Raw genomic sequence first — 13,046 nt, forward strand, 5'->3', positions numbered from 1 at the left:
CCCATCATGGACTTTGCATGCAAATTTTAATAACACTGTAGTTGTATTAAATAAATGACCCACGGTAACCACAGCCTTGGCACTAACCACACATGTTATCAGCTATTAGGGTCCTGCTTTTGATGCTGCAGAGAGCTGCCTGTGAGCTGAGGCAGGAATGAAGTTCTTTTTGCCCATTTAGTGACTGTACGCTCAAATTAGAGCACCAATCTGCACTTTATGTTCGTCACAAAAAAGAAGGCAACTATTTTGAAACTGAAAATAGAAGATGTGGATTCACAGTTGAAAAAAAATTCCTGGTCACATGTTTGCAAACTATGGTTAAGGAAAGAAGCCATCCAGAAAGTTGGATGTGCAACATGTAATAGTATAATGATCTCAGCAGAACCGAGTATCTTATCACACTTGACAGATGGAAAGGCTACACAATAGCATGACCTCAAAGAGCAATGGACTGTTGAATTTCGACCCAGACAGTTTTAAACAGGCTTTCTGCCGGTCGTACGAGGTCAAGAGGACCACTGCTCGACATCCCTCTAACGAGGATCCATTCTGCAGAGCCCGCCCAGTCCCGGGCAGAGGCCAATCTGCCTCTTTCTCTGCCTCCTTCTAATTCTGCTTCCTCTGTCTACTTGTAGCCTCTCATATTCTCTTTGGTGGTACTTGTTGCTTATTGACCTCTTCTCCCACATTCCTGTTTATTTGTTGACCAGCTAAACTTGGTCATCAAGCTCCTTTGTTAGTCTCAAGCTTTGTATGTAATCAAGGTGTTTAAAAACTAATTTATGACTCGAATGTCATGTCCACTGTAATGTCAATTGTGCTTGAGAAAATGAAGAGAATTGCCACATTCTGAAGGTGGCCACCAGGTTTGTAAATGGAATAAAAGTGTTGAAAAACTCAAATTTAGCAAAAATAAAAAAAAATGAAAAAAACACATTGGGTTCTGTGCTATATTCAAAATTGTACATTTTTTGGACATTTAATTGCTGTTGCTTTGATTCAGTTGTATATTTGTGGAAGTCAGTCATTATTTGAAAAGGACCAAGAGATTGGACAATGTGAAGTTGAAACTTTGTTTTATATAAATTCTTACTCATGCTAAAAAAAGTATCATTTCCACAGGGGAACATTTGACATCTTTGTTGTGATCAACAATGAATCCTGTCTTGTGGGTTCCTACGATAACCAAGGAAGTTTTGGCGAGCTTGCGTTAATGTACAATACTCCTCGGGCTGCCACCATTGTGGCAACATCAGAAGGCTCGCTTTGGGGCCTGGTGAGTTTCCTTTCGCTTCTCACTCTATTTTCATTTTTCCTTCTGGGTGTAATGCTGTAACACAAATCACACACGTGCAGACAAGCACATGAGGGTAAAACTAACTTCGTTTCAAATAAACACGGCCACTGAACTTCGGGGAAACGACGTCACAAATGATGCAATTTTGATGACTGTCACCGGTGATGTCAACCTTCCAGACTCATAGCGGATGCTCCATCCATTATGCCACAGGATCTGGTGTACCGATATTTCAGTCTGGTATCCTAAAGCTTGTGATTGAATTAAACATGCTTGTGAGCATCCTATTAGTAAATTTAATGCAAAGCCTAGTTAAGTTTAAATGCAAGGTTTAATTTGATGCTTGGTTTTTGTTTTTTTAAAAATATTGTACATGACTATCATTGAAAAAGAAAAATATAGGAAAAATGATTTCATTTTTAAAGTACTTTTGAAGCCATTTTTATGTATGCAATATCTGCATTGTGCAGACACATCCTCTAACTAAGGCTCAGCCATGATGCATCCTCAAGGCACCAACACTAGACTCCCTCTCCACCCCCATGACTCTACCCACATCCCCTGAGATAACTCTATGCTGTTCTATACTTAAGACTACCACATCTTTGCACACTATTTCTGACCTTCCATCGGATCATCTACCCATCACACATCAACTTGACCCCAAATACATTTCAAAAGATCACAGAAAAACACATACCAACTTTAACAAAGTCAACTGGTTTAATTTCACACAATACATCGAACAAGCTTCTACAAATTTTGATTTCCTTGCATTCATTTCATTAGATAGAGCAGTAAAACATTCTAACTTTGTTTTGTTAAAATGTTTTACTGCTCAAACCAACCATTTTAACAGATGCATCCAAAAATATTATCCCAACTCCACAACAGAAATAAAAAAAAATGTATTAAACAAAGAAATGCTCTCAAAAAAGAGGCAGACCTCAAGCTTCATGACCAACAGTAAATTAGTACCTTGAACAACACAATCACTGCACTCATCAATAGCCAAAAACAGAAAAAACTGAGAAAATCAGCTGTCTTGACCATAAAACAAATTGTAGAAAATTTTGCTGTCTATATCAAACATGCATAACTCTGGCAACAACTCACCCCCGTCACCCGAATCATCTGTAATCAATCAGTAATAAGCTGTGTAATCTAACAGCACAATTCCAAACAAAAGGCAGCGATCGGACAACCTCATCAATTAGTGTGCTTCAATCAGTCACAAACCCACCATTCCCAGAAACAGATCAATCACCAAAAAGCGAAAGGAATTGAAACTTGGCAATGAAGCTCCACCACCTTTTATTACCTTTCAATCAGTTAAATATGATTTTTTTTTTTTAATGCCAGAAACTCCTATTCTGCAGGATCAGACAAGATCGCAAAATCCACCTGAAACACCTAGGCCCTTGAGCCATAATGCATGAACTAAAATATACAACCATGTACTTTTGGACACAATAAAATTCCCTCTATAAAGAATAAAAACCAAACAATCATTGTACCAATACTGAAACCTAACAAATTGGCCAATTTCTCTTTTATGCAACCCAAGTAAAATGCTGGAAATGCTCATCCTAAATAATATCTCCCATTTTATTCCTCGTCCCATCACAGCGTGGATTTTGTCCACTGCACTCACCAACCACTCATCTCTCAACAACAAAAGAATAGTACATTCCAGATGGGTTCAACAAAAAATAAACCCCCACTGAGAACTGTTCTGGTGACAATTGATATGAATAAAGCTTTTGACATGGTACACCACTGCATCTCATCGAGAAAAACCTCAAAACCAACATGCGTATCAACAATAAAAAATGGCCAGAAAACTTTGTCCGGTCGTCAAGCTCAAATACACAATTGCCACACCTTCTCTTCCTTTTGTTTTCGACCTAACGACATCCCACAGGGCTCTGTACTGACTCCATCACTCTTCAATCTATTTCTCCATGACCTCCTGTCCCTCAAGCAGCCTTACTATTTCTTTCATATATGCAGATGAGCGAACCATTGCCTCACAGCATTCCAATTTTGTCCAGGCTACCAACAACCTTCAGCAATATCTCTACAATCTTGAAAACTGGTTCTTACTGAATCGCATGACCATCTCCACCCAAATCTTTTGTCACCCTCCGCACTCCAGACACATGATTCAAAGCACATTCAACCATTACCATTTTCAATCAACAACTTTTTCTTGACAGATATCCAACATTACTGGGCATCACCTTCGATACCCACATGACATTTACAAAGCAAACGTATCAACTGACTGCCAAGGTTAACCGCAAAATAAATACACTAAAAGCACTCAATAATACAACCTTTGGACAACACAAAATAATCGATTCCAACAACCTACAAAGAGTTCATCCAGATGACCATGAATTATCCCGATACATCAGCCATAGCTGGACAGCCACTTCTTCAGACGATAAGAGAAAAAAATACAAAAGACTCTCGGGATAGCAACAGGTTGCACACGATCTATAAGCATAGCCCATTTACATGCTGAAGCAAAAGCACTTTGAATTGTAATCCACTTAAATGTGAAAGGCACTCAATTAATCTCCCCTACAGCTCAATATCCATTTCACCCAAGTCACTCTTTGACCACCAATCCTCCAGCCCCATGACATGTGAAAAGTAGAACTGCTCATCATTACTCTCATACCCTTAATATTGTTAGGGTTGCCGGGATTCTAACCACAACAATGAACTGATAGGCAGGTAATAGATGAGAGGTCACTGCGTCCACCAATAATCTGCGTGGTTTAAGAACTGCGCACCATACCAAATCTGCCCTCCCAAATTTGGCCAAGGGATACAGAGGGACAGTTTGGTTTTAACTAATGGCTCCTCAACACACCGATTCTCAATTTGTCCCACATTCAAGTTTAATTGCCCAAATTAACTAAATGTGCTTGGAGTTTCACGTCCCCAACTCCTCCTCTCCTCAACCTGCCAAAGGGTGAAGGAGCCCCTTGTGAGCCAACAGATATCCATTTCTAGTGCCCAACTGTCTGCTGGACGTCTTCCTGCAGTTGGATTACTTTTTTTTTTTTTTTTTAGGAGGTTGGTGGCAGGATTTGTACTCTGGCCACTGTAAAACACTTCATTCGGCAAAACCCACAAATACAAGGAACTTAGAGATGAACAGGATGGAACATCCTAAATATATTTGGAAAATTACAGGCCCAGACTGAGAATTGAACCCAGGTCCTCTGGAAAACCGAACCAGTGGTCTGCCATCTGAGCTATTTGGGTGACCCACTGGCTGAGCAACATAATTCTTCCACATATACAGGTGCCACTCTTTCACCCACTGCTTCCGGGGCACTCGCTGTCATGCATGGCAGCAGCTATGGCCTGCTCTCGAGAGGGTCTTTCCCCTGTGGATGACACATCCATGTCCACTATTAAACACCCAGGGGGCTCCACCCGGAGGAAAGTGGACACAGTGACGCACTGCTCTGGCGCATGCTCCCATCCCTGACCTGACCTGACCCCTCCCTCCCCTCCCAATGGCTACAAAACAGGTTCTCATCCACAATTTTTCTTAACCCTCCATTATTGCAGAGGGGTATCTCAAGCCCCTGGCGATGTTAATTTACATTTATCCTACGTCTGGCAGCAGTGATAGTGCCCAACTTCCCGTGCAGCTTCCTCGACCCAAACATTGAACTAACATGTGACTTAATTAATTTGTCTTGCTGACCAGGTTGGGGAGCAGGCAGTAGGTAATTGTGGTTGAGGTTGTGCATCCCACACTGCATAGTTCACATAACTTTTCTGACCAATTACAAACGCCTTTGTTTTATGTTTATTTTATTTACTCGTTTTCTTATCCTAAAGGTCGATTACTTCACAGATTTGTACGTCCAGTTACTCTGTTTCAGAGTATTTGACAACGGATATGTTGGCCGCCTTTGGAGGTCAATGTCCTTTCAGGCAGTGCATGCCAAGTAATCCAGCTAAATATGAACTAAGAATATTTGTTTTGGCTGACACAAAAACCTTTCATGTGTCATTTGGATGGTAGTCTCCCTGGGGATGCAACCACCAGGCCCTTTTGTAGTAGAAATTCCCCAAGACAGCAGCAGTGGTAAAGCAGTTTTTTCACATCAAAGGGTTTGGAAGAAATGTTACCATGGATAACTGGTTCACCAGTTTTGGACTTGCAGACGACGTTATGAGAGATCAAAAATTTACATTAGTTGGCACGTTGAGGAAGAACGAGCAAACCTCCTCATCTTGTTGCCACAAGAGGTATAGCTCCATACACAAGTTTGTTTGGCTTCCATAAAAATTTCACACTGACCTCGTACATTCCCAAGAAAGGAAAAAAAAAATGCTCTCCTGCTCAGCACGATGCATCATGATGCTGCAATTGATTTAGACACCAAAGAACAAAATAGACAAGAGATAATTACCTTCTACAGCATTACTAAAGGAGGGGTAGACACCGTTGACCATTTGTGTTCTGTCTAAAATTATTCCAGAAATAGTCGATGCTGGCCTCTTGCACTTTTCCATACCCTACTCAATGTTGCATGAATAAATACATGCATATTATTCATGGGCAATACTGAAACGACCATCAAGCATTGATGGTTTCTGAAGAAATTTGGAATCAAGCTGGTGGAAGACTATCTCAACTATCAAAAGACAGAAGTGGGTTTGAGAAAACACTTGAAAAGGAAGATCCAGAGCTTCACCACATCTGAGGAATTATCTCCAAAACACCTTCGTAAAGATTCGTTACACAGATGCTCAGTGTGCCCCAGGTCGAAAGACAGAAAGATAAGAAATAGCTTTCAGAAGTGCTTCAAACCCATCGGTTTGGAGCAGGTCAGGTCAGGTATGGGAGCATGTGCCAGAGCAGCGCATCGCTGTGTCCACTTTCCACCGGTACTCCAGAGGCCTCCGTCTGGCCATCCCCCAGGCAGATTCCTGGCCCATCTCAATCTCCTTGAGATGCTGATCAACGCTGCAACCACGAGGCACGTGGTCGGCACATTGGCCACCTCCACTCCCTTGCTGAGAGGATCTGGTGAGCAGAATCAGCGTCAGGAAAACGAGTCACATGTCCATACAGCCACAGCTGATGCTCAGGGACTATGCAGGTAACAAATCTCATTTGAGTCTCTCATGAACCGCTTGTTGGAGTATTATATATATATATATATATATATATATATATATATATATATATATATATATATATATATTATTATATCAAGAACCGCTTGTTGGACACAAAGTCCGACCAGCGATAGCCAAGGATTCTCATACTATCCAGATTTGTGTTGATTGCTCTGCTGAGGTTGATGAGGATGAGAAAATAGTGAATATGAAAGGAGTACTCAAAAATATATCAAGTTTGTTTTGTTAACCCTTCTTATCTTGCTTGTAACATTAAGTTTTCTCCACACCATTGTGGGATATGTTCTCTCTGCATGTGACTCAGTGTGGGATCTCAATACCACCGGCATTCTCCACTGCGTCCTTCCTCTCTTGCATTCTATCTTATCTAACAGCGCACGAGGATTACACACCGACCTTGATTTGCTGGGGAGGCAGGGGCAGTAATTTTATATTCACGCACATAGCTTGCAACAGGCATGTGACGGGAGTTCCTTTATCAGATCGCGCTGCGACCTTTTTCAGAATTCTGCTCATGCTGTGAGGAGAATGGGAAAAACACATGTTGCAGAGATTTACATTAGGGATGTTGCAGAGTATATGGAGGGGAAGACTGGGCTGAAACGATTACTGGGGAAAGGGAGATGAGAGCTTCTAAACATCTCATTTGACACATGCCATGTTAAATTCTATTACGGCTGTGGAAATTCGCAGAACACCATAAAGGTCCTTAGTTAGTTATGCCGATAAGTCTGTGTTCAGTTAGATTTCCCCACCGTTGTTTAATGGAAGTTATTCGTGTCAGGGCTGTGATTCTTTAAGATAGTGTTTTTCTTTTCCTATCGTTATTTTGGACCAACCACATTTCAATCTCAAACCACAACAACCACCATTACAACAACCAACATCGCTCCCAAATAACCACAACTCCAACCACGCCACCATCACCACAACCAAATCACCACCACCAACGTCGCTCTCGACCACTGCTTCGCGGCGGTCTCCACACGCCAAACCACGGCCCTCTCCGTTAATGTAAACCGTCTCGACGAAGCAAAGGAAACCAGAGGAGTTCCCATGGCGCGTGGATTTTCCCACCTGATTCTCCCTGGACCTATTCCAATTCTGATTCTCTCAGCCCCTGCAAGGCACGCGGGGAGGGGGGCGAGAGGGCATGCCCCTTTCCTGGAAGGTTCCCGCAGGTTCTGGAAGGAGGGCGGGGCGAGAGCGGAGGGGCGTGGCGTGAGCAATATAAGGGCGTGCAGGACGCCAGGTCCGGCAGCTCGTGTTTTTTTTCCTTCGTGGTGGCAGCTCATGAGCTCGTGGTTTTTTTTTTCCTTCGTGGTGGCAGCTCGTGAGCTCGTGTGGTTTTCTTCGTGTGTGTTTTTTTCGTGGTGGCTGCTCGACTTCTTCGCGGCACCAGGGACATGGACGGGAGGTGCCGCTTTGCCAGCTCTGGCGTGCAAGCCTGCGCATCCGTGTGGAGAGCGCCGGAGAGAGAGCTCGCCAGCTCCGTGAAAGGCCGAGCTCAGCCGCGGCTGTTCTAGCTTCCGTGGGGGGGACGGATGCCGCGACTCGCCCACCATCGCACCACGAGGGTGCAGGTAACCTGCAATGGTCTCGTGGGATTCGTTCAGTCTGCCAAGTCCCACGCCATAAAGGCCCACGGGCCCCGTCTGACCCCCCTGTCTATGGGGGTGGTCTTTTTCTTGGGCTTTTGCTTTCGAATGAATGTTGGTGGTGTTGTGTCCATAAGTAAAACCTGTTAACTGGCTGTACATAAATTGCTTATCGTCGGTTGTATTGCTTTCGCTTTATTTGCTTCCATACCTGCATGATTGACTGTATATGTGTATTAAAATAAATGTGTTTGTGTGAATGTACCCTGTTCGTTGCGTCGTCCTTTCACCACATTGAAATGCCATCTTGCATCTCGGAATAAGAGTTGGGGTTGTTAAATACCCGGTAAATAGAATCGGATCCGGCGAGGTCGGGCGATAATACCCACTCGGTTATCACTGCAGAACGGAACGAACCGCTTGGGCGGTTCGTGTCCAAGCCGACCTGCGCCGAGGTACGGTCTCCCGGTAGGCTACCCGCGCGGGTACTTAGGTATATCGAGATTCGGCGATTGACCCTATTCTGCGTGGGTAGAAAATTGGCTCGGCCGTGGTGGGGTTGAAGACCCACCCGTGACAGGGTTCCGGCGTTGCTCCGGAAGGTCACGACTGAATTGTCCGTCCGGTGGGCGAGCGGCTACTATTGTTGGAAAGCGGCCGTTCGCATGCCGGCGGGCGCAAATTCGTAACAATACATTACGTCACACTTGTGCTAACATTCATGATAAAATAACTATTCTGAACTATCCCCCATTTACCCCCTAAGCCATTTCCATAACAATGTTGTTGCAGCTGACAGATCGTTCCGGTTTCCTGGTTTGAATCTGGAGAGTCATGTTAAAATGACCGCGACAGTCACTGCTTCAAGGACTTCCTACCGGATACTCATGTCCACAGCCGCATTGCTGTACAGATTGAAGTGCCTAAATTGAGTGAGTGTCGTGCTGATCAGCGATCACATGGCAGATTTAATCTTTGGCCGAGCAACTTAATCACGTGACGTTAGCTTCTCTCGCAGCGTTAACTGTAATCAAGTAGCCTTTAACAGGATTAAGCCAACTACCATATGAAGCCGCCAGACCAAACAGAATCATCCAGAGACCAAGTTACTTTATAATGTGTATATGGAGGGTGGGGGGATCAAAGCACAGCATATATGTTCAGGCAGCATTCACAAGCAGATCTATAATCATTATAACTTCTCCTCTCGTCCGCAAGTCTACATCGGCTTAACCACATAACTTTAACACTCATATCAAACGTATTATTACAGAGAGAGGAGACAAGACGGAAAGATGCAACCTTCTCCAGTGTGAGGCTTGCGTGAAAATAGTCCCCTGGGTTTTTGCAGAAGGTGCTCCACTCTTCTGGTTTTGTCTGCCCGCCTTTCTCCAGAAGGCCGGCCACATTGCGTGGGTCGGTTGAATCGTCAGCTATACACCTGGATCCAGAACCACCATGCAGAGGAACCGTTCAGCAAGCGACTGCACACTGAGCAAGAAGACCCAAACTGACCTTCTCAGAGATGTTTGCACTTTTATGGGCCTTTGTGTGCCCCTCCCTCCCTCCCCCTCGTGCGCTCATTGGCTGGTCACACGACCTTCACAACACTTCTCGTCTCGTCCAGCAGCTACTGGCTGTTTACAGTTGTTTCTCGCAGTCACTGGTCGCCTCTCGTGGTATATGGACTTCTTCCGTGGTGTCTGGATATCTGTGGGCGAGAGTCTCTGCAGCAGAAACATTAGATTAAGAGTTCACACACCGCTGGTAAGAGATGTAAAGCACACTTAGATGTATTACGACGGGATCAATTTAAAGGATTAGTGCGGGAGGAATGGTGGTAGATTTAGACACATGATAAAATGGAGGGGTGACCTTTAACCCTGTCTCGACATATCCAAACACCTTAGGCCTCGTATATACCGTATGCTTTATACTGAATATTTTATGCTGAAATAACTGTGCTATGTTACTCCCTTTAACCCCTATTGCATTCCTTCAACAATATTATTCCTCGTCCCCCACAAAACGACTCCATGCGCTGTCAATTCATAACTACCTATCATCACAATCCACAGAACATCGTCCCCCAAACAATATCCTTAACCACCCTCCACTTGAAATTCATCCTTCTGAAATAACAGTCGTGAATTGAGAGTCCATCTGGCTGGACCCTGGTGTGGACACCACCCATTACTTATGCAATATCAACATCGGCTCCAACCCACACTAAACCAAACATGTCCCCTCTGTCTAACTGCCCTACAAACCGCCATACATATTATAACTAGCTGCCCCTCCCTGGTCCCACACAGGCACCTCTTCAACATGGCTTCAACACCAGATCTCTGGGAGAGTCTGGTGGATGCTGCTGGATACTCGAGGTCTGCCGGTCTTTTCCCTTGCCAAGGGACCAAGGCTACAACAACCACAACCAACAGCCTGTCAATGCACTTTAAACTGTGCCCAAATGATGTGAACGCTCATGAGATTCCCTTGACTTGAGAATGTCAGATGCATCTTCAATGGAAATCCATTCATTACGTCAATATACAGGGTGGTGCAGAGCTGACTGACACATTTGGATATGCGATAATTGAAACACACGAGGTTTATGTTCAAAGTTTGCAATTTTTTTATTTATGGTAGATAACATCAGCAAGGTAGCCTCCACCAGTTGCAGTGCATTGTCTCTGAAAAATGGTCCCACAACCCCAAAAGTTCTCACCCCTTGGACAGGAGAGTGGTCTGAAATGTGTCAGTTAGCTCGGCTCTGCACCACCCTGTATAAACAGCTTATTGATATTTCCCTCATGGTTATTTCTTGGCATTATGGACACAGAACTTTCTTACATCTTGGTCTTGTCTTGGCACAAATTTAGTGTGCTGTCAAGATAAGGAAACATTACCATGAATGTTTTATGACAGTGTGTCCATTTGGTTATGTTTGGATGATTATGCTGTTGCAAATGAAGTTACATGGTTGTGAGTGATGGCTCCTTGTATTTCAATAGGACCGTGAAACATTTCGGAGGATTATTGTGAAAAACACTGCCAAAAAGAGACAAATGTACGAGAGCTTCATTGAGACGGTACCATTACTGAAATCTCTGGACGTAAGTTTGTTTTACTTTAGTTCTTTTATCGTGCAATCACTTTACAAAATTCAAAGAACAGATGTTTGGTCCTACAGGTCTTTAATATCCAAGAAAACAAACACGACATATTAACCAAAGCTTTTCGTGCTGTACTTCTCAAGGTTGAATCGCAGCAAGAGAACCAGGAAGTGAGAGGGACCAAGGCTACAACACCTTTACCTCTCACCATTTGCTTGTCAGTCGATAAGGATGTTCTGCACACTTCACAAATCAGCAATGTTATCTATGAGTTTAAGTGCTGATGCGAAGCTCGGTACGTGGGCCGTACAACCCAAAGGTTGGCTGATCATATTAAACAGCATGTCCCTCTGGCGATACGAGAAAATATTTTGAGAGATGGGACAAACCAGTGCGAGCATGTAGGAATGTTCAAGGACCGTCGGCCATTTCTTGTTCTTCTGCTATTGCACGGCACTTAATTCCCAACCCCGTCTGTGCAAACCAGTACAATACAGATATGTTATAGATATTAAGTCAAGGTCGGAATGCTTCACATCTACGTATGTTGGAAGCAACCTTCATCCTTTCCATGGACCCTGTGTAATGTCATCAAAAGGAATTTGTACATTCTCTCATTCTCTTTCAACATGGAAATATCAAAGCTGTTGCTCCGGCCGCAGTCCAAGGTATGCATGCAAATGGTGAGTAATCGCCCTGTACTCCACTCCAGCCAATCGGAGCCAGAGATACTGATCACTGTGGGCTAACCAATGGGAGCTCAGTTTACCATTGACATAACTGACGAACTGTGACGATCTTGCATAGACAAGCCTATATATGCACGCTCTCTCACTTCCTGGTTCTCTTGCTGTGATTCAGCCTTGATAAGTACAGCATGTTAAGCTTTGGTTAATATCTCGTGTTTGTTTTCCTGGATATTAAAATTCAAAGACAAACTTTAAGGCAGAGATTAAGAAATACATGCAGTACAATAATGTAAAATATTGTACAGGGTGGAGGGAGGATTGTGCTGTAATTAAGAGTGATCTTCTAGTCTTTCAGGAACATGTGTAATATCTCCCAGAAGGGAAGACCATCTACGTACATGCATTCAAATACTTTTCTAGCTTTTCTCAGCCTGTTCCTGGTGCTTATTTGTTAAACTGCTATTTGCCAAGAGGTACTATCCAGGAAATGATCTCGCAATGTGTATATATGAGAGGTTGTTAAAAAGTAATGCCTCCTATTCATTTTATCCAAAACAAGTAAAGATATTTCAATGAATCAAACACAGATGCTAACATCAATCTTTATTGTATCTTGGTCCATATGTATTTCTCAACATAATCACCACTGTGGTCCACATCTGCCAATGTTGAAGTACTTTTGTGATGCCATCACGATAGAACTGTGCATCCTGCTGACTTAACCAGGGCTTCACAGCAGCATTGATATTGTTTACAGAAGAAAAATGTTCTTCACTAAGGTATTTCTTCATTTTGGGGAAGACATGGAAATCTGATGGAGCTAAATCAGGGCTGGTGATCCTTTGTGGAGGTACTCCATTGACAGTATTTTACACTCAGGATCATAATGGTGCATCTAACTCTCATCTCCAGCACCTCATGCTTCACAGCACTGACATTGCTGTCCCCTTCTGCCATCTTGACTCATGTAGAACTGAGACCTCTAGTGTCACAATCATGAAACTTCACACCCAGTGGTGGGAAAAAAATAATGTGTGGACTGTGCTTTGTTTCATTCAAATATATTTACCTGCATCATCCCTTTCTATTGATACAGTATTGCCTTTATCCAAATCATTCTGCCTCCCATTTTATCTTTCCTTTTGGATGTTTACCTCTTGTA

General features: G+C 43.4%; 1 protein-coding gene across 1 annotated transcript in view; it reads left to right on the forward strand.

Moving 5' to 3' along the window:
- Positions 1 to 13,046, forward strand: part of LOC147020188 (cAMP-dependent protein kinase type II-alpha regulatory subunit-like) — a 138,710-nt gene that overhangs the window by 101,142 nt on the left and 24,522 nt on the right. Inside the window, exons 6-7 of the mRNA XM_085895317.1 lie at positions 1,126 to 1,279; positions 11,094 to 11,195. Coding sequence (XP_085751443.1) covers positions 1,126 to 1,279; positions 11,094 to 11,195 — 256 coding nt within the window. The remainder of the gene's footprint in view (positions 1 to 1,125; positions 1,280 to 11,093; positions 11,196 to 13,046) is intronic.

The sequence above is a fragment of the Eptatretus burgeri genome, chromosome 9 (genome assembly GCF_056783735.1).
Source record: "Eptatretus burgeri isolate ZD-2024b chromosome 9, Ebu_testis_v1, whole genome shotgun sequence".
Classification (NCBI taxonomy): Eukaryota; Metazoa; Chordata; class Myxini; order Myxiniformes; family Myxinidae; genus Eptatretus; species Eptatretus burgeri.